The sequence below is a fragment of the Vipera ursinii genome (genome assembly GCF_947247035.1).
Source record: "Vipera ursinii genome assembly, chromosome: 9".
Taxonomy (NCBI): Eukaryota; Metazoa; Chordata; class Lepidosauria; order Squamata; family Viperidae; genus Vipera; species Vipera ursinii.
In genome coordinates this window covers 1,343,732-1,364,625 of record NC_139523.1, presented here as the reverse complement: position 1 = coordinate 1,364,625, position 20,894 = coordinate 1,343,732, and the positions used below count along the sequence as shown (strand labels likewise).

The following is a 20,894-nucleotide window of genomic DNA, read 5'->3' as shown; positions in this document are numbered from 1 at the left end:
GTCACTACCTCCATTTCTTCCCCATCTATTTGCCAGGAATTGAGAGGGCCAGATGCCATGATCTTGGTTTTCTTAATGTTAAGTTTCAACCCAAGTTTTGCACTCTCCTTCTTCACCTGCAACAAGAGGCTCTTTAGTTCTTCTTCACTTTCTGCCATTAGAGTGGTATCATCTGCGTATCTTAGGTTGTTGATATTTCTTCCTGCAATCTTAATTCCAACTTTTGATTCATCTAGCCCTGCCTTTCTCATGATGTGCTCTGCATATAAGTTAAATAGGCAGGGCGACAGTATACAGCCTTGCCGGACTCCTTTCCCAATTTTGAACCAATCAGTGGTTCCGTGTCCAGTTCTCACTGTTGCTTCTTGACCCGCATATAGGTTTCTCAAGAGACCAATAAGATGGTCTGGTACTCCCATCTCTTTAAGAACTTGCCACAGTTTGTTATGATCCACACAATCAAAGGCTTTAGCATAGTCAATGAAGCAGAAGTAGATGTTTTTCTGGAACTCCCTAGCTTTCTCCATGATCCAGCGTATGTTGGCAATTTGATCTCTAGTTCCTCTGCCTCTTCGAAATCCTGCCTGCACTTCTGGTAGTTCTCGATCCACATACTGCTGAAGTCTAGCTTGTAGGATTTTAAGCATGACTTTACTAGCATGAGAAATGAGTGCAATGGTGCGATAGTTTGAACATTCTTTGGCACTGCCTTTCTTAGGAATTGGAATGTAAACTGATCTTTTCCAATCCTGTGGCCACTGTTGAGTTTTCCAAATTTGCTGGCAAATTGAGTGTAGCACTTTTACTGCATTGTCTTTTAAGATTTTGAATAGCTCAGCTGGAATACTGTCACCTCCACTAGCTTTGTTGTTGCTCAGCTTTTCTAAGGCCCACTTCACTTCACATTCTAGGATGTCTGGCTCGAGGTCAGTGACCACCTCATTGTGATTATCAGGGACGTTAAGCTCATTCTTGTATAGTTCTTCTGTGTAATTTTGCCACCTCTTCTTAATCTCTTCTGCCTCTGTTAGGTCCCTGCCATTTTGGTCCTTTATCATGCCCATTTTTGCATTAAACGTTCCCTTCATTTCTCCAATTTTCTTGAAAAGATCTCTGGTCCTCCCTATTCTATTGTTTTCTTCTATTTCTTTGCACTGTTCATTTAAGAAGGCATTCTTATCTCTTCTAGCTATTCTCTGGAATTCTGCATTCAATTGGGTGTATCTTTCTTTTTCTCCCTTGCCTTTCGCTTCCCTCCTTTCCTCAGCTATTTGCAAAGCTTCCTCAGACAGCCATTTTGCTTTCTTGCATTTCTTTTTCTTTGGGATGGTTTTGGTTGCTACCTGTTGTACAATGTCACGAACCTCTGTCCATAGTTCTTCAGGCACTCTGTCTATCAGATCTAATTCCTTAAATCTATTTGTCAACTCTACTGTATATTCAACAGGGATATGATTTAATTCATACCTGACTGGCCTAGTGCTTTTCCCTACTTTCTTCAGTTTAAGCCTAAACTTTGCAAGGAGAAGCTCATGGTCTGAGCCACAGTCAGCTCCTGGTCTTGTTTTTACTGACTGTATAGAGCTTCTCCATCTTTGGCTGCAGAGCATATAGTCAATCTGATTTCTGTGTTGACCATCTGGTGATGTCCATGTGTAGAGCCGTCTCTTGGGTTGTTGGAAAAGAGTGTTTGCTATGACCATCGTATTCTCTTGACAGAATTCTATCAGCCTGTGCCCTGCTTCATTTTGCACTCCAAGGCCAAACTTGCCTGTTATTCCAGTTATCTTTTGGCTTCCTACTTTAGCATTCCAATCCCCCATGATGATAAGAACATCATTTTTTGGTGTTAGTTCTATAAGGTGCTGTAGTGCTTCATAGAACTGGTCAATTTCATCCTCTTCAGCACTGGTGGTTGGGGCATAGACTTGGACTACTGTGATATTGAATGGTTTGCCTTGGATTCGAACTGAGATCATTCTGTCATTTTGAGGATTGTATCCCAGTATTGCTTTTCCTACTCTTTTATTGACTATGAAGGCTACTCCATTTCTTCTGAAGGATTCTTGCCCACAGTAGTATACCTGATGGTCATCTGAATTAAATTCACCCATTCCTGTCCATTTTAGTTCGCTGATACCTAAGATGTCAATGTTTAGTCTTGTCATCTCTTGTTTGACCACGTCCAGCTTTCCTTGATTCATGGATCTTACATTCCAGGTTCCTATGGAGAAAAAATCTTTACAGCATCGGACTTTCCTTTCACCACCAGACACATCCACAGCTGAGCGTCCTTTCGGCTTTGGCCCAGTCGCTTCATTCTTTCTGGCGCTACTAGTACTAGCCCTCTGCTCTTCCCCAGTAGCATATTGGACGCCTTCCGACCTGAGGGGCTCATCTTCCAGCGTCATATCGTTTTGCCTTTTGGTACTGTCCATAGGGTTTTCATGGCAAAGATACTGGAGTGGGTTGCCATTTCCTTCTCCAGTGGATCACGTTTTGTCAGAACTCTCTGCTATGACCTGTCCGTCTTGGGTGGCCCTGCACGGCATAGCTCATAGCTTCATTGAATTACGCAAGCCCCTTCGCCACGACAAGGCAGTAATCCATGAAGGGGCCCATAAAATTAATACATATTAAAATTAAAACTATTTATAAAAACCCAGCCCCATCCCATCAGACCAGGCCAGCTTGTTCTAAAAAGAAAGTTTTGAGATCGCGCCGGAAGGAGCGAAGGTCGGGGGCCATCCGGAGCTCAACCGGTAAGCGGTTCCAAAGATCTGGCGCGCCCACAGAGAACGCTCTCCCCCTGGGGGTCACCAATCGGCATTCTTTGATCGGAGGCACCCTGAGGAGGCCCTCTCTGTGGGAGTGCACCGGATGGAGGGAAGTTGACGCTGGCCGCAGGTGTTGCCGTAGGTAATCCGGCCCCATGCCATGAAGGGCTTTGTAAGTCATCACTAACACCTTGAACCTCACCCGGAGAGCAACCGGTAGCCAATGCAACTCGCGGAGCAAAGGTGTAACATGGGAGTATCGGGAAACTCCCAAGACAACTTGCGCGGCTGCATTCTGCACCAGCTGGAGTCTCCGGGTGGACCTCAAGGGCAGCCCCATGTAGAGAGCATTACAGTAGTCTAGACGAGAGGTCACGAGCGCATGAGTGACTGTGCGCAAGGCATCCCGGTCTAGATAGGGCCGCAACTGGCGCACCAGGCGAACCTGGGCAAAGGCCCCCCTAGTCACAGCTCCAATATGCTCTTCCAAAGAGAGCTGTGAATCTAGAAGGACCCCCAAGTTGCGGGCCCTATCTACGGGGGGTAATAGCTCACCCCCCATGGCCAATGATGGAATAATCGGAATTTCCCGGGATGCCGGCACGAACAGCCACTCAGTCTTGTCAGGGTTGAGTCGAAGCCTGTTCCTCCCCATCCAGACCCGGACCGCCTCCAGGCAACGGGACATCACGTCGAGGGCATCGCTGGGGTGGTTTGGGGTCGAAATAAAAAGCTGGGTATCATCAGCATATTGGTGATACCCAACTCCAAAACTACGAATGATCTCACCCAGCGGCTTCATATAGATGTTGAACAGGAGAGGCGAGAGAACCGATCCCTGAGGGACTCCGCAAATGAGAGGTCTCAAGGTCGATCTCTGCCCCCCTGCCAACACCGACTGCGAACGTCCCAGAAGGTAAGAGGAGAACCACTGGAGAACTGTGCCTCCCACTCCTAACCCTCTGAGACGTCGCAGCAGGATACCATGGTCGATGGTATCAAAAGCCGCTGAGAGGTCTAAAAGGACTAGGACAGAGGAGCAACCTCTGTCCCGAGCCCGCCAGAGATCATTCACCAGCGCGACCAATGCCGTCTCCGTGCTGTACCCGGGCCTGAAACCCGATTGGTACGGGTCTAGGTAATCTAGGTAATTAGGCTGCAGACAGCCGAAGTCAAATCTATTATTAAGCACTTCAAAAGCAACACAGATGAAACTGGGTGAGATTTGATCTTCGCTTTACCCTAAGTATTTTTTTTCCTTGCAAAAGCTGTTTGAAATATCTGTCCCCCTGTGAGGAGAGAGGGAAGGGAATTTCTATCCCACCCTCTAAGAATAGCGGCGTTTGACTACCCAGGGGAATCAAAGCATTAAAAAGGACAATTTTAATCTAATTGGATTTATATGCTCCTGAAATTTAGGGAACAAAAATTTCCCTACTTTTATTGGAGACTTTTGTTTTTATCTACAAAAAAGAAATAAAATTGGAAAAAGGACTAGAACAATTTCCAATTTAAAAAACCTTAAATGACATCAGTGACATCCTGTGGTGAAGTTTGGTATTAAAATTTGTTATTTCCTAAAAGACAATTTGAAACTCAAATACTTTGGCCACCTAATGAGAAGGAAGGACTCACTGGAGAAGAGCCTAATGCTGGGAAAGATTTGAGGGCAATACAAGAAGGGGACGACAGAGAATGAGGTGGCTGGATGGAGTCACTGAAGCAGTAGGCGTGAGCTTAAATGACTCCAGAAGATGGTAGAGGACAGGAAGGCCTGGGGGAACATCGTCAATAGGGTCACAATGGGTCGGACATGACTTCGCAGCTAACAACAACAAAAGAGACTTGGCGTGTAGCTCAGACCTTAGGTAAGACTTTCCTGACCTTGGTACCACCTGTGAGAAACTCAGCTGTAAGCGAACAGCTGGGCAGCATAACTAGCCTACTTGAACTGTGAATGTAAACCCTTACTGACTTTTGCTTGGCAAACAACTTTTACTAGAAAGGATACTTATAAACACGTGAAAGAGATGGATGAAGATCAGGAAAAGATTCTTTCCATGCTGAAAGCAATACATTAAACCATTCTTTCTTTCTTTGTTAGCAATCTAAAAAAAAATAGCGGTGACATGATAGCAGTATTCCAGTATTTGAGAGGCTGCCACAAAGAGGAGGTCAAATTATTCTCCAAAGCATCAGAGGGCAAGACAAGAAATAATGGTTGGAAACTGACCAAAAAGAGAAGCAACCTGGAATTAAGGAGAAAGTTCCTAACAGTGAGGACAATTAACCAGTGGATCACCTGCAGAAATCATGGGCGGTCCATCACTGGAGGTTTTTAAGAAGAGAATAGACAATCACCTGTCTGAGATGGTATAAGTTCTCCTGCTTGAGCAGGGGGCTGGACTAGAAGACCTCCAAAGTCCCTTCCAGATTCTATTCTGTTCTGTTCTATTCTATTCTATTCTATTCTATTCTATTCTATTCTATTCTATTCTATTCTATTCTATTCTATTCTATTCTTTTTGGAATTCGCACCCGGCACCTTCCAGGCTGCCCTCCCTGCCTGTCCTCTAGTTTGAACCACAGCTGCAGGTCTTGATGGATTTAGGGCTGTGGTGGCGAACATATGGCACGCGTGCCACAGAGCCATCCCTGTGGGCACGCATACCATTGCCACAGAGGAACGCAGGGCCGGGCTCCTCCCCTCCCCTTCTCCATGCATGTGGAGTCTGGGTGGGGTGAGAGAACCTATAAAAGGAGCAGTTTTGGCTGGAAAGTGAGTGAACGGCCTTTGGAAGTGACCAGTGGTGGGTTTCAAATCATTTAACAACCAGTTCTCTGCCTCACCTTCCCTCCGTATTGGTCAGGCTGGGCTTCTTGGGGGGGGCAGGAGGGTGGAGGTCATTGGGTCCTGGCTGGGGGAAGGTGAGTAGGTCTGGCTTGGGACCTCCATGGAGGAAAGCTGCCCCCCCTTGCCGGCTGAGCCTTTCATCCAGACCGGTCATGTAGGATTGCACAGAAGGGGCACCGGGCAGGGGGCTGAGGGGGCAGCTGGCAGGGGGGAATCAGACCCATCTCCCGCAGTGCAGCTCCATTGGCGTGGGCGGAGATGGCCCTGGTACGGCCGGAAAGGAGCCCTCACCTGGTGCGGGCCCTTTCTACATGGTGACTCTGACGGGGGCAGCAGCTGCTGCTCCTGCTGCTGCTCCAAGCCCCTTGACCAGCAAACCACACAGGGAAGTAGGAGGCGGCGGCAGTGATCCCCATGTGCAGGGGCTGATGGTGTCAAGCAGCAGATCCGGAAGTGAAGCCGTGCCACCCATCCTTGCAATGGTGGGGGTGGCGGCGGCAGGGAAGGCGGGATCTGGCATGCACCCACCCTTTGCCGTTGCTGCCCCATATCATCCCATGTGTGCCTCCAGGTGGCAGCAGGGAGGGGTGGGCGTGCGCCACAGCTTACCTTCCTCCGCTGCTGTTCTGTACCAGCCTGCTACCGGCCCTGCAGAAAAGGCAACCCCTTTATAAACGGCAAGAGGCTGGAATGACGTCTGCCAAATTTATTACTAAAAAAAACAAACAAGACACATACCAAGATACAGGAGCTTTGAAACACTATCTGAGCGGTTGCTTTCAGCAAACCAGCCCTTCCCAAACATTCCCTTTATAAAGAGTTCAGGGCGTGGCCTCTCTCTGTCTCCTTCCGAGAAGCCCCACAGCCTTCCTCTGTTTACTCCTACTTGACTGCCTCCTGCGTCGGGCGTCCTTGAACAGGGCCAGCTGTGGGTCATCTTCATCCACACTGTCAGGCTCACACAGCTGGGTCTCCATGGTGACCAAGTGGGAGGGGCCTGCCTGAGGGCTATCATCAGCAAGATCTTCAACCCCCTCAGCAAGGTCTTCAACACCCCCCTCCTCCTCTGATTCATCAGACCCAACTGCCGAACCCACAGGCTGACCCTGAATCACAACACTATCCCACACCGCAGGGCCCTTCCCCCGGGTCTGCCGATCCGGATGTGGTCGGGATAGAAATTGTTCATGAAAAGCGGTCACCAACGCAGGGGCATGAACGGCGGTCGCATCTTCCCAGGTGAAGTCCTCTGGTCCGTAACCTTTCCATTCAATCAGGTACTGGAAACGACCTTTCAGCCAACGGGAATCCCTGATGCTGGCGACCTCGTACTTGGGGGTGCTGCCTCCATCACGAGGTCCTGATGGGGGAGGTTCCGCTCGGCGGAGTGGACAGGCCGGTTGCTTGGGGACCAACAGAGACCGATGAAAGACTGGGTGCACACGCAGGGAACGTGGCAGAGTTAAGCAATAGGCGACCGGATTGATGACAGCCTCGACTGGGAACGGTCCTAAATATCGGTGATCTAACTTTCTCACCGGCCGTGTTGACGGTAGGTTCCTGGTGGACAACCAGACCCGATCTCCCACCGATAGTGGAGGCGTATCCCGTCTTGACCGATCAGCAAACCTTTTGTAATTGGCCTTGGCCTTCTCTAACTGACGTCGCACCAATCGATGGATCGCCTGTAACTCTGCCATGAAGTCGTTCGCTGCCGGCTCCGGTGAGTCCACGGGAGAAAGGGGGAAAAACCAGGGGTGATATCCCACATTGGCCAAGAACGGTGTCATCTGTGTGGAGGTGTGCTGCGAATTGTTAAATGCAAACTCAGCTATGGCCAGATAGTCCACCCAATTATTTTGCTGCAGATTGACGTAGCAGCGCAGATATTGTTCCAGGATACCAATGACCTTATCGGTTCCCCTGTCAGTTTGAGGATGATGCGCGGATGAGAGGCAAATCTTTATATCCAACGCATGCATCAACTCCTGCCAGAAGCGGGCTGTAAACTGGGCCCCCCTATCAGAGACGACTCTATCAGGGAGGCCGTGCAGCCGAAACACCTGCTGAATGAACATACGACTAGTGGTGCGGGCTGACGGTAAGCCACGACAGGGGATGAAGTGCGCCATCTTGGTCAGCATGTCCACCACCACATACACTGTCATAAAACCAGAGGATGGGGGTAAATCCGTCAGAAAGTCCATGGACACAGCCCCCCAGGGTCTTTTGGGTGTTGGCAAAGGCTGCAGTAATCCAGGCGGGGCCCCTGTCGCTGACTTGGCCTGCCTGCATGGGATGCAGGAGGTAACATAGGACTGGACGTCGTGTCGGACTCAGGGCCACCAGAAGGTACGGGAGACCAGGTTCAGGGTCTTGAACAGGCCAAAATGCCCCGCCGCCGGGTTATCGTGACACTGGCTGAGGATGAGTCCCCTGAGTGGCCCTCCCGGAACGTAGAGCCGGTCACGGTAATACAAGAGTCCATCCGTGACCGTCCAAGGAGAATCTGGCCCCACCTCCTCCTTCCACTGAGCCACCCACACCTCCTGCTGCTGTGCCTCCCGGATCTGAGCCCGTATATCAACCGGCTCCCGCACCGCAGCAAAAGACTCGACGGGGATCACTGTCCTGGGCAGAAGCTTGTCTTCCACTCAGGAATATTCGGGCTTCCTGGACAGAGCATCCGCTCTTTGATTGTGCTAGGTATGTACCGAACCCGGAAGTCAAACCTCGCAAAGAAAAGAGACCACCGGATCTGGCGTTGGTTCAAATTCCGAGCGGTCTGCAGGCTTTCCAAATTCTTATGGTCCGTCCGGACCTCGATTTGATGCCGCGCTCCCTCCAGATGATGCCTTCAGGCCTCGAACGCCGCTTTGATGGCCAGCAGCTCCTTCTCCCAGATTGTATAATTGCGCTCCGAAGGGTTCAGTTTTCGTGAATGGTACGCGCAAGGGAAGAGGGTACCGCTGGGCGTTGTTGCCTGGACTAACACCGCCCCAATGGCAATGTCGGAGGCGTCCGCCTCCACAACAAACGGCCGTTGCGGGTCAGGATGCTTCAAGATGGGCTCCTTCATGAAGGCTTCCTTCAAAATCTGGAAAGCCTGTTGTTCTGGAGTGTTCCACTGGAACCGAGTCTTCTTCTGCAGGAGCCGGGTGAGGGGGGCTGTCAAGGCAGCAAACCCAGGGATGAAAGTTCAGTAATAGTTGGTGAACCCAAGAAGTCGCTGAACATCCTTCACGCGATGCGGGGGTTGCCAACTCTGCAAAGACTCAACCTTACTCGGCTCCATGGCGATGCCCTCAGGAGAAATGCGGTGACCCAGGAAATCGATGGTCACCCGGTAGAACTGGCACTTCTCCAACTTGGCAAACAGCCGATGTTCTCGGAGTCGCTGCAGGACCTGATGGAGATGCTGATGGTGCACCTCACGCGACGGGGAGTAGATCAGGATGTCATCCAAGTAGATCACGACAAACTGATCCAACAAATCCCGGAAAATGTCATTCATGAAATGCTGAAACACGGCGGGGGCATTGGTCAGGCCAAACGGCATCACCGTGTACTCAAAATGTCCATAGCGAGTACCAAACGCCGTCTTCCACTCATCACCCGGCCGAACCCTGACGAGGTTGTAAGCTCCACGCAGGTCCAGTTTCGTGAAGATCTTAGCCTCCCGGAGTCGGTCCAAGAGTTCGGGGATGAGGGGCAGCGGGTAACGATTGCGCACCGTGATGGCGTTAAGTTTCCTATAATCGCAGCAAAGCCGTAATTTGCCCGACTTCTTTTTGACGAAGAGCACGGGTGCAGACACTGGCGAGGATGAGGGCCGGATGAAACCGCGAGCCAAATTCTTCTCCAGAAAGTCCCGCAATGCAGCCAACTCGGGATCCGACATGGAGTACAAACGCCCCACTGGGAGAGGCGCATCAGGGACTAAATCAATGGGGCAGTCATAGGGCCTGTGCGGGGGTAATTGATCTGCCTCTGTCTCACTGAACACATCAGCAAAGTCGGACAGTTCAGGAGGCAAGGAAACCCCTGGCTGGCACAGATATGGCGGGAGTGGTCCACGCACTGCAAGCTTGGGAAGGTGACCAAGTTCTGTGACCAATAGATCTGTGGGTCATGTGCCCGGAGCCACGCCAGTCCCAGGACCACGGGGAAATGCAGATCTGAGGTGATATAGAACTGGATGGCCTCCACATGGGAACTGATGGCCATACATAATGGTTGCGTGGCGGCCATAATAGGCCCAGACAGGAGCACTCGACCATCAATAGTCTCCACTAACATGGGCGGATCCACCGGGCACTGGGGAACAGCCCATTTGGCCACAAATGCTGAGTCCATAAAATTTGTGGTGGCCCCAGAGTCAATTAAGGCATGGACTGGAATCCCCTCTGGCTTGCCAGGAAGGATCAGACATGCCTCCAAAATCAAATGCCGTGGAGGTCCACAGCAGCATCGGAAACACGTCGCTCAGTGTTGTTGTGGGATGCCCGATCTATCACACCGTCTAGATCAGGCTCGGGGCGTTTCCCGACAGAAAAGTAGGGGACTTTCTCAGGGCAGGCTCGGTCACTGATGCCCGCTGTCGCTTCTTTGGGCAAAAAGCAGCCAAATGCCCAGGGTCCCCACAGTAAAAACACAACCCCCCCGATCGTCGTCTGTTCATTTCAGTCACCGATAGACGAGACCTGGCGGCACCCAACTCCATTGGCTCCTCCCTTTGAACTGGGGGTTCACGCACAACAGGGGCTGCAGGGGTCTGTGGGGTGGCACGGCGACTCCTTCGCTGCTGCAACCAAGCATCGATCTGCAGGCAGAGATGGATCAGCCCATTCAGGTCTGAGGGAATATCCACACGGGCCAGCTCATCCAACATCTCCTCCGACAATCCATCCTGGAAGGCATCCACAAGCGCAGCCCCATTCCAGGCGGAATCCTGGCTAAGCAGCCGAAAATCGCTGATATAGCCCTGTAGGGGGCGTTGACCCTGCCTCAGAGCTTTCAGGCGTCAAGTAGCACTCTGCATCTTAATAGGGTCCTCATACATCAGACGCATATGATCACAAAACCCCACAAAGTTGTCCAACAATGGGCTAGGTTGAGCCAGCAGAGGCGTGCCCCAACGAGCTGCATCACCCGAAAGAAGGCTTAACACAAACCCAACCTTATCCCGGTCAGTGGGGAAATCAGCTGCTCTCACGCTGATAAAGAGCTGGCATTGTCCCAGGAAAGCAGGAAACAGTTCTGGAGTGCCTGTAAATTTATCCGGCATCGCAACTTGGCATTTTCTCCTGGGTGGGGGTGATGGTGGGGGTGCAGCATGAACCTGAGCTTGCAGTTGAGCCACCTGAGCTGCCAGCAAAGTGAGTTGCTGGGTGAGCTGGGCATTCTCAGCACGTAGCTGCTCCATAATATTAGTAAGGGGTGGGAGGCTGAAAGCAAACTGTTCTTTACCAGCCTGCTACCGGCCCTGCAGAAAAGGCAACCCCTTTATAAACGGCAAGAGGCTGGAATGACGTCTGCCAAATTTATTACTACAAAAAACAAACAAGACACATACCAAGATACAGGAGCTTTGAAACACTATCTGAGCGGTTGCTTTCAGCAAACCAGCCCTCCCCAAACATTCCCTTTATAAAGAATTCAGGGTGTGGCCTCTCTCTGTCTCCTTCCGAGAAGCCCCACAGCCTTCCTCTGTTTACTCCTACTTGACTGCCTCCTGCGTCGGGCGTCCTTGAACAGGGCCAGCTGTGGGTCATCTTCATCCACACTGTCAGGCTCACACAGCTGGGTCTCCATGGTGACTAAGTGGGAGGGGCCTGCCTGAGGGCTATCATCAGCAAGATCTTCAACCCCCTCAGCAAGGTCTTCAACACCCCCCTCCTCCTCTGATTCGTCCGACCCAACTGCCGAACCCACAGGCTGACCCTGAATCACAGCAGCTGCTGCCTCCACCAGCACGAGTATGGGCGGCACAGCTTTGCTTCCAGATCTGCTGCTGGCCAGGCTTGGCGAGCAGGGATCACCGCCGCCTCCTAGTTCCCTGTGTGGTTGGCTGGTCAAGGGGCTCGGAGCAGCAGGAGCAGCCACCGCCACTGTCAGAGCCACCATGTAGACAGGGCTCACACCAGGTGAGGGCTCCCTTCTGGCTGTCCCAGGGCCGTCTCCGCCCATGCACCGATGGGGCTGCCATGATGTAGGACAGCCAGCAGGCTGTGGCTGCTGACGGACACCGTCGACCATTGACCCCCACCATCGGCCCTCTGTGTGGGGGCCGATGGTGTCAGGCAGCAGCTGCTCAGGCCCCTGCCTCACCTTGCCCCATGGCAATTGGCACACCTGCCCTGCCTCACCTCACCCCACTGGACGAGCCTCCGGCCCACCGCCTCACCCGCCAGAGACCCCCTGGATCTCCCCCATCCCTGCCCGGCCCCCACAGGCATCCCTCCCCACAAGCATCATTGAGGTGGCCACACCCACCAAGCCAGCCACACCCACCCAGCACCTGGCAATAAATAAATGGGTTTGGGGTTGCGGTTTGGGCACTCGGTCTCTAAAAGGTTTGCAATCACTGGATCAGGTTTAGGGGCAGGAGAGTCCATCTGTCTCTTCTGCTGCTTTGGGGAAAACTCCCTGCACAGACCAGCTGTTTATTCGGGAGGCTTTTGAGTGGGATCAAGCACACTTCTGGAACAGTGTCAGAATCCATTTATATCACATTTCATAAATGTAGAGGTAGAACAATGTGCTTATTCTGGGGATTCTGCCATCTCTCCGAGGGGGGGGGAGAGGATAGTTACTTAAGGCGATCTTCAAACAACAGGGAAATGGTTGAACTGGGGGAGGGAGGGGGAGACACAGATCTGGATCGCATCTTCATTTACAACTGAAAAAGGAAGAAGCAATAACAATAAAAACAAGGAGAGTTCCCTTTCCCACGGAAGGGCCTGACACCTAAGCAAATGATGGGAGCCTGACCAAATGGATGAGGGGAGGGGCTGAAATGGGAATGCTTTATATAGGATTGAAATGTAACTTTGTTAGATTCCGTCTTGTATTGCCACAATCGATTCCATCCTAGTAAACATTTTCCTTTTGGACAAACTTGCATCCAAGAGTTCTTATTTCCTAAGATGTGGATTGAGGTGGGTCCTGACAAACAGCGCTAAACCCAGCTCTTATTTCAATCAGGCTCCCAATGAATGTAAACACAGAATCACAAGTGAGTTTTGACACATGCTGAAGCCAACAAACTGAGCCAAACCTGCCTCCTCTCCAGGCCATGTTAAGGAAATTGAAGAATGTTTCCCATCTCAGTGATGGGAGAGGGAAAGCAATCCAGGAGAATCCACCAATCCCTCTCTTGAATCATCTAGAGGACAGCACTGTTTGCCTACCCTCTGTCTGTGGCAGGATAGGCACTGTTAGTAGGCTCAACTTTGTGTTTCTAATCCTGTTACCTGTTCAGAATTGCAGTTTGAGAACCATATAAGTTGCATCCATGCATGTCACACAGGTATAATTTTCTGCCAATTTCAGGACTGAAAGAGCATTTTAACCCAGGTCACAAGGAAGAGCCTAGAACACGGGTCAGCAACCCGCGACTCCAGAGCCAATGCGGTTCTTTCAGCCATCTCCAGTGGCTCCCAGTACTCCTCCGCCATGTCAAGTCCCGAAAAAAAAGTGGGACTAAAAAAATTCAACTAATCAATTCAAACTTCTCACGGAAAAAAACTCGCGAAGTTTGAATTGATTGGTTGAACTGTTTTGGTTTGTGGGACTGCCCACAAACCTCTTTTCTTCTTCGGACTGCACATGGCGGCAGCGGAGGAAGAGACTAGACTGCTGGAAAGGTGAGTGGGCCCTTTTTCCATCTGCTGCACCTTCCTTGGGCTCCCCTCCTCTGAACACACCGCTGCCGCCTCGCCCAACTCTCTCCCCACCTCACTGGGCGAAACAGTGGAGGAGGGCAGCCCGAGGAAGGTGCAGCAGGTGGAAAAAGGGCCGGACGGCTCTGCTGCAAAAGAGTGGGGTGGGGAGGGAGTCGGGCGAGACAGAAGCGGTGTGTTCGGATGAGGGGAGCCTGAGGAAGGTGCAGCAGGTGGAAAAAGGGCCAGACGGCCCTGCTGCAAAAGAGTGGGGTGGGGAGGGAGTCAGGCCGTCCACTTTTTGTGAATGGAATGGAGAAGTCTGCAAAGCACACAAGCAGAAGCGGCGGTTCTAGGCCAGTGTTTTGGTCACATGGGCGTTTGTAGTTGCGGTGTCCCTGGTAACCCACCCTTTCCTCTCCCCCCCCACTACTACCCTTCTCCCTGCGCACTTAGTTGGCCTTGGAGCCGCTGCTGGGCAATGCCATTCATGCACTACTGAAAGGTCATGATCTTGGGATATTGCTCAGTCGGTGAGTGGTGCTCTGCCTGGCTGGAGGAAAGTGGAGGTGGCTGTCCGTGGGAGGCACCATGTGGCAAGAGATGCCGGGTGGCTGCTCTGCTGCAAGCGGTGCCCCAAGAGCTGGGCGTGGGTGGGAGTTGGAAGTTCGGCGGGGAACAAACTGAGCACTGTGGAAAAGGGAGCCAGCTGGGCTGGGCATGTGCCGAAGTGATGGCCAGGAGAGAAGCGGAAAGGGGTCCGAGGGAAGGGCGGTGGGTTTGCGCCATTCCTGAGTGCACCAAGTCTGGAGGGCAACTCACGAGTCATATGGGGGCTGGCAGGTGTTGCGTGGCAGAGAGGCAGGGGAGATGGGAGTTTGCAGGTGAGGGAGGGGAGGCGGGCGAGTGCCAGAACGCCAGGGAGATTTCCACCTTGGTTGCCTCTGATGCTGGGCAGTAGCAGGGCGTGAAAGAGCAAGTGGTTGCCCGTGTGAAGTTGCAGAAGACACTAAGCGGGAGGCAACCCTCGGACCTCAGATCTGGATGCAGTGACTTTGGAGCGGTCTTATGTAGTAGTGTTAAGCTGCAAAGAGGTCCGGCTGCAAGGATTGATAAGAGTACTATTGACTACATCCATATTTTGGCCGTAACAATAGGGCATGCAGGCTTGGTTTGCTGAAGGATTTCCTGAAGAGAGAGGTGTGAGCTGTGAAGAAAAACTCCTCGCACTCCGATTCTTCCCGGAGAGGGAGAGCGCGGGGTGGTGGGAGAGCAGTCTTTTCCAAGGGGAGGAGAAGCCAGGATGGCGGAGCCATCCATAACAGAACTGGATGGGGGGGCAGGGCTGGTGCATGTCTCGTCTTAGGCTCCACCCTTCAATCAAGCCCTGTTCTGTGCATGTGCACCTGCGCAAGCATATGCATGTGCATTTTGCAGCTCCCAGGTTTCTTTTTTTGAGGGAACCGGTTCCAAGTGCCTGTTTCAGTCTTTTAGGATGCCGACTCCTGGCCTAGAACCTTCCTTTCTCATTTAAAACCCAACAAAATAAAATGGGGAATTTAAAAGTATCACATACAGTTCAAATTTTAATTGGCATTTGCTGCCACAGACTGTGACACCTGACAAATAACTGTAAAGGATTAGGCACTGTCAGAATCCATTTATATTTCATTTCTAACTATCTCCTCTGAGCTAACCCCAAATCTCATCTCCCCCTGGATTCTGCCATTCCCTAGGAGGACAGGGAACAGGCATGGAGCTTTATGGCTTTCACTTCCTCCCTTAAATGTTTATTCCGCCTGCCTGCTATCCATCACAATATAATCAATTGCTTTCTCACTAGGCATTCCCTCTCATCTTACGGGCAACTAGGAAAGGGGATGGAAAAGGGAGGAATGAAACTCTCCGGAATCTGGTTTGTTTCTCCCAATGAAGTGTGAGGGGGGTGGAAATGAACCTGCTGCAAACACTGTTATCTCTCCCATGATGGGCTTCCCACCTGGAGCTTGGCTGATCCGGAACTCCACTGTGGGGTGGAGTTTGCTTGGGGACACTTTAAAAATATCAATCTGTGAGGGGATTCCTCAGATCCTGTCTATTATGCCCGCTATCTCCTATTTCGTAGTAAAATCTTGGAAAATCTTGTCTCCAAGACTCCTTCTTTCTTAAGATGTGGGTTGAAGTGGGTTCTGACAGGCGCCCTCAGAGATGAAGAAGCCTTGCAGCCTTTGATACTAGTTAGCTAGGCAGGAAACAGCTACAGTTTCCAGCAGCAACAGCTCAATCCCAACAGCAAATAAGATGCAAGAATATTTAGGCCTTTCATCTGACCTAACATAATTTTTTTCTTTACTTAATTCAATAGATTACAAAGCTTTTTATCAGATGATTGCACATGAATTGAAAAAAAAGTTGAGAAATTACTAAATGAGAACATTATTGTACAAATTTGTCAGTTTCTTTCTCTTCAGATTGTTTGCACCCAAGATCTTGGATATACTCGAAGGATTTGTATGCCAATTAGTATTTTCCTGAAACATAGGGCAAATAACATTGGAATATTCTTACGCTTTCCTCACACAGCTTGTTAAGGTGACTTGAGGTAATCAGGAAGTACTCGCTAGAAAATCTAGAACTAGTTGTGCTACTTTATATGGACTCCCATATAAAGCTACCTGAATGATCAAACTCTTAGACCAGTTGCTAGTGGTGTCCCAACAAGAAGGGCCCTTGAAGAGTTTCAAATCAGTTCAATGTGGCTGCATCAGAATCCCACCAAGGACTGCAGATAGACAGGCAGCAATTTCATAAAATACTTCTATTTATTGATTTTGCAAATGGGATTGTCTGATTAGAACCAAGTCCAAAAATGTCATTATCCCACATGGAAAAACAAGATGTCCACCTTTTGGCCAGGGCACAGGTCGGCAACCTGCGGCTCCCAGTCCTCCGCCATGTGCAGTCCAAAAAAAAAAAGTGGGACTAAAAAAGTTCAACCAATCAATTCAAACTTCTCATGGAAAAAAAAACTTGTGAAGTTTGAATTGATTGTTTGAAGTTCTTTGGTTCTTCTTTGGACTGCACATGGTGGCAGCGGAGGAAGAGACGGGAGGACTGCTGGAAAGGTGAGTGGGTCGGTCAGATGGGGTATGCAGGTGTGGTGGTGGTGTTTCTGAGCAGCATATGGAGTCTCGGATGCTCCCAGATCCCCTCCTTCTTTTCCCCCTTCTCTCTCTCTCTCTGTATCTGTGTGTCGGACCTGCGGGGAAAGGCTGGTAGGGAGGTGGCAGTCCGGCGTTCCCCCCCTCCTCCATTTGTGTGTGTGTGTGTGTTGGACCCACAGGGAACGGCTAGTAGGGAGGTGGCAGTCCGGCATTTTCCCCCCCTCTCGTTTGTGTGTGTGTGTGTGTCGCACCCGCGGGGAATGGCTGATAGGGAGGTGGGAGTCCAGTATTTTTCCCCCTCTCATTTTTGTGTGTCGGACCCACGGGTAACGGCAGGTAGGGAGGCAGCAGTCCGGCGTTCCCCCCCGTGTGTGTGTGTGTGTCAGACCTGCGGGGAATGGCTGGTAGGGAGGTGGCGGTCCAGCATTTCCCCCCCCCTCCTGTGTGTGTTGCCCACGGGGCTCGACACACAGAGATGCAAACACCGGACTGCTGCTGCCTCTACTAGCCATTCCCCATGGGTCCGACACACACACACCAGACCTCCGCCTCCCTAGCAGACCTCCCCTGCGGGACATGCCGCCAGGAAGCCAGGCTGCCTGATGAGCGGACTGTGGCCCAATGGCCGAGGCTGGGCCAGCTCCGTGATGCCGCCAGAACTTTGTTTACTTTGCCCGAATATACCGCTGCTCCTGCCACCAGTCGCCAAAGATGGCAAGAGTGGTAGCTCCCCACTGGGGGGTTCCCGTATTCCGCGATCCCTTGGCAGTTGGACATAATAGCATGCAAGCACAGTGCTACCAGTCGCACCTGCCGCATACTTGTGAAGTAAACTGGACAGGGAGGCGAGAAGTGCCCACCTGCTGCCACCAAGGGAGGCCGCGCCTGCCATTGGCTTCTCCTGCAGCGGACGCTGGGCTAGGCAAGCTGGGAGGCATAGAAGCAGGGGCAGGGAAAGTTGCTGGCAGTGCCATGCAGTTCCCACTTGGCCTGGGAACTGGCGGAGCCGGAAGCCAAGGCGCAAGAGATATGTAAGCTGATGCCGGCTGGGCAAGCGTGGTGCACGGTCCGGGACGAAGGGCTCTTCTTGCGTCCACGCCTTTCCTTGGCTGAGCTTCGCAGGCTGAAGTCTCTCCTCAGAGTCCTCACCCTCCCAGCCCAGAATGCAGAGTGACAAGTCCGGTCTCCTGTCAAGTCCCAGGTTGAATCAGCTTCCCCCAGCTTACACCCGCCTGAAGGGGCAGGGAGGGATGTCTGGCCCGACAGTTCAACTGTGTGCAGCTTTCCCTGGAAAGGCCAGCCCTGGAGCTGGCAGGCTTCGCTGTCCTAGCATGGAAAGTAGCCAGCGTAGGGCGAAATGTGTGTGTGTGGGTTGTTCGGAAGCGTTGAAGCGCCAGAACCTAGGCATGGAGCTTGTTTTTAGGGTGTGGCGCGGAGCTGTTCATTGGAAAAGTTGGAAGGGGATGGGATGATTAAGGAAAGCGAGGGCTTGCCGTCTGGCGGATGTGGTGGCAGGAGCAGCAACAGGAAGGCGGCAGTGGTTCCTGTTGGGGCGGCCTAGTGCCCTCACTGTGCCCGGCAGTCAGTACTTGGCAAGTGGGTGTGGGTGATGCGCTGGCAGCTCCCGCCCCTCCAAGTACCAGGCGGTGCTGCCTGGACACACCGCTGCTCCTGCCACAGCCGCCAAAGACAGCAAGCCCTCGCTTTCCTTAATCATCCCCTCGGCGGTGCTGCCCAGACACACCGCTGCTCCTGCTGCCACAGCTGTCAAAAATGGCAAGCGCAGCTGCTCCCACACTGGGCCTGGAGCACCTGCAGCATCTCTCGATGAGGGCACTAGGCCGCCCCAACTATAGCTGCCGCCGCCACTGCCACTTTCCTGTTGTTACTGCCCGGCAGGCAGGCGGTGCTGCCCGGATACACCGCTGCTCCTGCCGCCAAAGACGGCAAGCACGGCGGTTCCCAATCTTTGCTTTTTCACTCTTCAATTCAGTCTTCTGTTGTGCACATGCGCGCGCATGTGCACATGCTTTTTATGGCTCCCATTTTTTTGCTTTTGTGAAAGAACCGGTTCCAAGTGGCTCTTTGACCCATTCAGGTTGCCGACCCCCGGGCCAGGGGTATGAATTCTTGCAAATGGACTTTACTTTTTTTTAGTATTTTTAAATAGGCATTTTAAGAGCTTTACACACTGAAAATTATTGAGATATGTTGCATTATATTGAAATACGCAGAATGAGATGATTTCTTCAGATAGCCGTTTTTCGTTTACAAGACCTAGGGGAAAAAAGAGAACACTTTAGATGCTAGAGCAACTGTCTGGGAGCTTCCCATTACTTGCAGACATGAGGAGGCAGCATCGCACCAGAAAGAATCACAAATTTTAGGAGGACTCTATTCAATTCTATGGATCTATTCTGGGCACTAAATTTAAATAGAGGAAAATTCTAAATTTTGGATAATTATTTAAATCATTGGAGATTCATTATGACTTTTTTTTAATGGCAGAAGGCTAGCCGATGAATAATGTATTTGAAGGAACATCCCCCACTCATTTTCATGAGCAGAAAGTATAGGAAAGTATCCAGAAGCCAAACCGTATTTGCCTTCTTGATGCTGCTGCTTTTCCACACAAAAGAGACCTTAGCAGGCCACTGGCTGGTCAAGAAAGCAATAGGGCTGGTCAGCAAAGTCACGGACCAGGGCTCAGAGACTTACCAGCATCCTTGGCTTACGAGGTAGCAGTAATGATGCCCACCTTTTGGGCAGCTTCCTTCTTTGCTTGGTGAGCTTGTAGCACTGCCACAGCCTCCTCCACCTAGGATGGAGAAATTGCATTGATGGGAGGGATATACAGCTACCTTTACCCCCTTGTATGAGTACCCAGTGTGCAAACGTGGCTGAATAATTCAATAGAGTAAAGTGCTTCAGATCTGGTAAGGGTGTGCTACTGTTCCTGTCAGTGGCTCCCTGAAAGAGCTGCACTCGAGATCCGAAGAGATCTGTGGCCCTCCCTGATGGTCACACTCCAGCAAGCCAGCAGAAGCAGAGGATTGGGGACCACTGGTGCTTACCTTGGAGCGGAGGGATTCTGGAGACTCCAGCATGTGTAGCAGCTCTGAGTTGTCAATCTCCAGCAGCATCCCAGTGATCTTCCCTGCCAGGCTGAGATGCATTGCTTGGATCAGTGGAAAGAGACGTTCTCCTGAAGAAGCAAAAATCAAGAGAGTTGATGACTATTTTATTGAGCATATGGCACCCTGACTCTACTCATAGTGAAGTAGTTTAAGCCAGGAGATCACAAGAATTGTCTGCTGCTGTTGTGGAAGAATTAGCCAACTCTGTGTCGTTGCCCAGGGGACACCTGAGTTTAGGATTCCTACATTTTTCAGGGAGGCTTCTTTCTTGTTCCCCTATCCATAACTATTCTGCACCTGTGGCTAGGACAGAAGAGCCATGCAGATGCTGAAAACCCCCTAGATGCCCCAAGGGAGAGATGAGAGAGGGACTGGCTCACCCAGCATTTGCTTTTGCTCCTGAGGAGGTGCAGCAGCCAGCATGGATGCTGTCAAAGGCTCTTGTCCCTGCACGTGAACAGCAGGCTGTGGGGCCTATGAGGAAACCAGGGATTTTGCCATTAGCACAGCCCACAAGGAGATCACAGAAGCAATTCTACCAAATTTAGAAGACACGCGAAAAATAAAATGCTCAAGAGAAGGGCACACTTTCCTCACCAAAGTAAAAAAAGGCTTCTGCCTTGGCTGAGGAAATAGCTCACTGAAGTGAAAGAGCAATATCAGGGATCAAAATATACTAAATGATTTGAGTGTTCCCTGATATTTTATCTAAAATGGCAACATCTACCAATCAGTTTACTTGAAAATTCCTAGGAATGACTTACAGCAGTTTCTCACATTTAAGACGGGTGGACTTCAACTCTCAGGATTCCCAAAGCAAGCAAGGCCAGCCAGTTGAAGTCCATCTGTCTTAAAGGTGCTGAGTTTGAGAGACGCTAACCTAGAGCAAAAACTGCTTATCTTCTGGGCACATTATGCCAGAGACAGTACAACACTAACAAGCATGAAATAATTCTTTGGATTACTAGGTGCAAAGCTGAGAGGTTTACATCTGCCAGAACATGTCTATGTGCATGGCAGCACAAAAGTCATCATTCTTTGCAAGAACAACTATGGCTTTGTAGGTCAGAATGTAAATT

At 51.1% G+C, this 20,894-nt stretch overlaps 1 protein-coding gene across 5 annotated transcripts in view; it reads right to left on the bottom strand.

The window, feature by feature from the left end:
- Positions 1-18,820: 18,820 nt before the first annotated feature.
- PABPC4 (poly(A) binding protein cytoplasmic 4) overlaps positions 18,821-20,894 on the bottom strand; it is a 35,869-nt gene continuing 33,795 nt past the window's right edge. For 4 of the 5 annotated variants that reach the window (XM_083369142.1, XM_083369145.1, XM_083369144.1 and 1 more), the window contains 4 exons: positions 20,196-20,289; positions 19,753-19,883; positions 19,397-19,496; positions 18,821-18,955 (listed from right to left, as the gene is read on the bottom strand). In XM_083369142.1, the coding sequence (XP_083225268.1) occupies positions 19,410-19,496; positions 19,753-19,883; positions 20,196-20,289 (312 nt within the window). In that variant the 3' untranslated portion in view covers positions 18,821-18,955; positions 19,397-19,409. The remainder of the gene's footprint in view (positions 18,956-19,396; positions 19,497-19,752; positions 19,884-20,195; positions 20,290-20,894) is intronic. The other variant, XR_014493265.1, reaches the window with a different exon arrangement.